At 46.5% G+C, this 5,169-nt stretch overlaps 1 protein-coding gene across 1 annotated transcript in view; it reads left to right on the plus strand.

Annotated features, from left to right (window-relative positions):
* The window catches only part of ROBO4 (roundabout guidance receptor 4), a 71,081-nt gene that overhangs the window by 55,946 nt on the left and 9,966 nt on the right, over window positions 1-5,169 (plus strand). The window contains exon 20 of the mRNA XM_018564973.1: window positions 1,172-1,576. Coding sequence (XP_018420475.1) covers window positions 1,172-1,576 — 405 coding nt within the window. The remainder of the gene's footprint in view (window positions 1-1,171; window positions 1,577-5,169) is intronic.

The following is a 5,169-nucleotide window of genomic DNA, read 5'->3' on the forward strand; positions in this document are numbered from 1 at the left end:
CCCCCCGCGGGACCCCCCCCCCCCCCACCCCACACTGACAGCCTGATTTCAACTTTCTGTTTTATAATGGAGTATAAAAGCAGATTTCCGGGACAGGCTGATCGGATTCCCGTCTGTCGGAGGAATGGATCAGAGGAGTAAAGGAAGATTCTGTTACACGTTTCTTTTGAACCTGTTACATGGTCATCGATCGGCAGAGTATAAATAGCGCGGCGCTCTGCGCTCCGAGGACAAACGCTGCGACCGCAAGGAGTTAAATCGATGAACTCTTTCACCGAGTTCCCGAACGCACAAGGACGGCGAGGAAAGGGCGCAGCGCTTTATCAGATGGAGCTCCTCGTCCGCCCGGCTTCCGTATCGCTCTATCAGGGAGAGAGGAGATTAATTAGATGAAGAGCTATTGATTAGGGCCGAGCTGCCCAGCAATTCCTCCGCCGTATCCGGGATCTGATCCTCCGCAAATGAACTGAGATGTGCTGAGAATGTAGAATATCAGAGTAAAGCCCCCTTACTAATCACTCCGAGCAAATATAAAGCGGAACTCCGGGATCAGCAGACACTGTCCTCATACAAGAGTCATGTGTATTCTTCTTGGGGCTTCCTGTAATAAAGACTGTTCGCTGCTGCTCTCTCTCCTTGTACGGGGTGACTGGTCTTGTCTGCACCTCCCTCCTGTAATAAAGACCGCTCACTGCTCTCTCTCATTGTGCAGGGTGACAGGTCTTGTCTCCGCCCCCTCCTGTAATAAAGACCGCTCACTGCTCTCTCTCCTTGTGCAGGGTGACTGGTCTTGTCTCCGCCCCCTTCTGTAATAAAGACCAGTCACTGCTGCGCTCTCTCCTTGTGCACGGTGACTGGTCTTGTCTCCGCCCCCTCCTGTAATAAAGACCGCTCACTGCTCTCTCTCCTTGTGCAGGGTGACAGGTCTTGTCTCCGCCCCCTCCTGTACATGGTGCAGGACCAATAGGAAGGGGTAAAGGCCGGCCTTCAGTGCTGTAGTGGGTGTGTTCTTGACCTACCTGTGTTGCTGCAGGACGAGGACCTGTCAGTGCTGTCTGGCAGGAATGCTTGGATCACAACAGAGTCTGAACTGCTTTAGAGATCCTCAGGTAGGGTATCAGTTCCCCTTTATGTATTCTACATGTAAATATAAATGATCTTTGTGTTTCAGGCATCCCTCCGACAGCGACTCGACCCTCCCGAGGCCCTTCTCCACCTCCAACACCTATGGCTATATCTGCAGCCCCTTGCCCTCCGAGCTGACGGAAGAAGCGGAGGCGGCGGATGAGGATGACGACGACCTGGAGCTGGCAGAGGTCAGCTCGTTAAAGTCGTACCGCAAGTATTGTGAGACGCCTACGTCCAGCATCAGCGACTACGAGAGCTCCATGGCCGGCTCGCTGGTCAACGGCTGGGGGTCCGTGTCCGAGGACAACTACACCAGCGCCCGGTGCAGCATGGTCAGCTCCTCCGACGGCTCTTTCCTCATGGACGCCAGCTTTGCCAAGGCTCTGGCTGTGGCCGTGGACAGTTTCTGCCTGGGAATGACGCAGTCGGAGGCCACAGACAGACTCCGCACTGGTAAGTTGTATACATCCGTGACTGGCACCCTCACAGACCATGGGGAAGATTTTATAGACCGCTCAATATTGTAATTTTGGTATTTTAAACTTTACCATTAATTTCAGTTTGTGATCAGCAAATCAGAAAATGCAAATCTCGCTTCTCTGCAACCATGACAACAGTACTCTCTAATTAGGATTTCCCCTGATTCCTGTCCCTTGCTTTTATTAGTTCTGTTAATTAGTTTTTTTGCTTTTCCCAGGAGTCTTCATAGGTGTCAGGTCAATGTTTACACCATGGTATGTGTTGGCTCTCTATATAGAGGGATCAGGACCTCCTTCCTCCTGCTGGAGATCCCTCTAGTGATAATAAAGATCTATATAGAGGAATCAGGACCTCCTTCCTCCTGCTGGAGATCCCTCTAGTGATAATAAAGATCTATATAGAGGAATCAGGACCTCCTTCCTCCTGCTGGAGATCCCTCTAGTGATAATAAAGATCTATATAGAGGAATCAGGACCTCCTTCCTCCTGCTGGAGATCCCTCTAGTGATAATAAAGATCTATATAGAGGAATCAGGACCTCCTTCCTCCTGCTGGAGATCCCTCTAGTGATAATAAAGATCTATATAGAGGAATCAGGACCTCCTTCCTCCTGCTGGAGATCCCTCTAGTGATAATAAAGATCTATATAGAGGAATCAGGACCTCCTTCCTCCTGCTGGAGATCCCTCTAGTGATAATAAAGATCTATATAGAGGAATCAGGACCTCCTTCCTCCTGCTGGAGATCCCTCTAGTGATAATAAAGATCTATATAGAGGAATCAGGACCTCCTTCCTCCTGCTGGAGATCCCTCTAGTGATAATAAAGATCTATATAGAGGAATCAGGACCTCCTTCCTCCTGCTGGAGATCCCTCTAGTGATAATAAAGATCTATATAGAGGAATCAGGACCTCCTTCCTCCTGCTGGAGATCCCTCTAGTGATAATAAAGATCTATATAGAGGAATCAGGACCTCCTTCCTCCTGCTGGAGATCCCTCTAGTGATAATAAAGATCTATATAGAGGAATCAGGACCTCCTTCCTCCTGCTGGAGATCCCTCTAGTGATAATAAAGATCTATATAGAGGAATCAGGACCTCCTTCCTCCTGCTGGAGATCCCTCTAGTGATAATAAAGATCTATATAGAGGAATCAGGACCTCCTTCCTCCTGCTGGAGATCCCTCTAGTGATAATAAAGATCTATATAGAGGAATCAGGACCTCCTTCCTCCTGCTGGAGATCCCTCTAGTGATAATAAAGATCTATATAGAGGAATCAGGACCTCCTTCCTCCTGCTGGAGATCCCTCTAGTGATAATAAAGATCTATATAGAGGAATCAGGACCTCCTTCCTCCTGCTGGAGATCCCTCTAGTGATAATAAAGATCTATATAGAGGAATCAGGACCTCCTTCCTCCTGCTGGAGATCCCTCTAGTGATAATAAAGATCTATATAGAGGAATCAGGACCTCCTTCCTCCTGCTGGAGATCCCTCTAGTGATAATAAAGATCTATATAGAGGAATCAGGACCTCCTTCCTCCTGCTGGAGATCCCTCTAGTGATAATAAAGATCTATATAGAGGAATCAGGACCTCCTTCCTCCTGCTGGAGATCCCTCTAGTGATAATAAAGATCTATATAGAGGAATCAGGACCTCCTTCCTCCTGCTGGAGATCCCTCTAGTGATAATAAAGATCTATATAGAGGAATCAGGACCTCCTTCCTCCTGCTGGAGATCCCTCTAGTGATAATAAAGATCTATATAGAGGAATCAGGACCTCCTTCCTCCTGCTGGAGATCCCTCTAGTGATAATAAAGATCTATATAGAGGAATCAGGACCTCCTTCCTCCTGCTGGAGATCCCTCTAGTGATAATAAAGATCTATATAGAGGAATCAGGACCTCCTTCCTCCTGCTGGAGATCCCTCTAGTGATAATAAAGATCTATATAGAGGAATCAGGACCTCCTTCCTCCTGCTGGAGATCCCTCTAGTGATAATAAAGATCTATATAGAGGAATCAGGACCTCCTTCCTCCTGCTGGAGATCCCTCTAGTGATAATAAAGATCTATATAGAGGAATCAGGACCTCCTTCCTCCTGCTGGAGATCCCTCTAGTGATAATAAAGATCTATATAGAGGAATCAGGACCTCCTTCCTCCTGCTGGAGATCCCTCTAGTGATAATAAAGATCTATATAGAGGAATCAGGACCTCCTTCCTCCTGCTGGAGATCCCTCTAGTGATAATAAAGATCTATATAGAGGAATCAGGACCTCCTTCCTCCTGCTGGGGACCCCTCTAGTGATACACCTCAGAATTCTATGCTCTTTCCCCCAAACTTTCCCCTTTGCAGTTCTGGCCAGCACTCTCCCCCACCAGTGCACTCTATCGGAGGATTATTTTGCATTTAGAAACTTTGAACTGCAGTTTACGATGCTTTGTCCAATCTTCCAGCAACAATGCTAAACGATGTTCCACATTACAAACGCCTCCAGGAATACAACTCTATGGCACACCTTTCCTCAGCAACAGTTTATGCCTTGCCCACCAAACCTTCCGTTATATATCACTTACAAACGGATTACATTGGACCAATAAGAGGACTGTGGTCTGTGGAGATATCTTCCCACCAGCACGCTGATGAGGATTCAGCACTTTACAAGTCTTGAGTAATATGAACAAATCAAACACACCTTATCGAAAATCCAGAAGCTCAGCAGCCCAACACCCCGAATAGGTTACATTTAGGCGGCCCCTTTATTCCATGTTGGTATATTTATTTAGCTGTGCACACATGATTCCCTATTAGCCCGAGTCTGCTGAGCCGAGCTCCCCGACACCTTTCTGGGGGTTGTAGTGCCATGTGTTACATCAAAGAATATTACTTTACACAGCAAAATACAGCAAGGTGAGCCAGGAGAGAGAGCGAGGAGAGACAGCCAGGAGAGAGAGAGAGCGAGGAGAGACGGCCAGGAGAGAAAGGCGAGGAATGACAGCCATGAGGATGAGAAAGGATAGACAGCCAGGAGAGCGAGGAGAGATAGCCAGGGCAGAGAGAGAGAGGGAGGGAGTTTTTTTTTTGTTGGTAGATCTCATGTAGCTCGTCATTTGAAAAGTAGATCTCAACACAAAAATTGTGGGCACCCGCTGCCCTAAGCCTATTGCCATAGTGCTGGGGTCACTATGGCGATAGGATTGATCAGATCTGCACATTGTCTATGTTGTAACACATTATAATACACTTGAAAGCATGATAGAAATATGTTGTAAATAATGTTTGTATAAGCTATTCAGGAAACAAAAAATATCCTATTCATTTTTTTGGTAGGCGCTCATGTCAAAGGTGCCCATACAATAAATTATGGCAAATACAGTACAATGTATCTAAAGCCAAAATTTTTGTGTTTTAGTTCTGGACACAATCTGGAATGCTTAGAAGTGATGTTCATGTTTTTTTTTTTGCTATGAGCTTCAAACCAATGATCAGAAAATGTACACAAGTTTTATTTAGTTTATATTGAGATGATGTGTGACAACCAGCAAGTTTCATGGGTTCTAATG

Source organism: Nanorana parkeri, unplaced genomic scaffold, assembly GCF_000935625.1.
Source record: "Nanorana parkeri isolate BGI_ZX_2015 unplaced genomic scaffold, ASM93562v1 scaffold802, whole genome shotgun sequence".
Taxonomy (NCBI): domain Eukaryota; kingdom Metazoa; phylum Chordata; class Amphibia; order Anura; family Dicroglossidae; genus Nanorana; species Nanorana parkeri.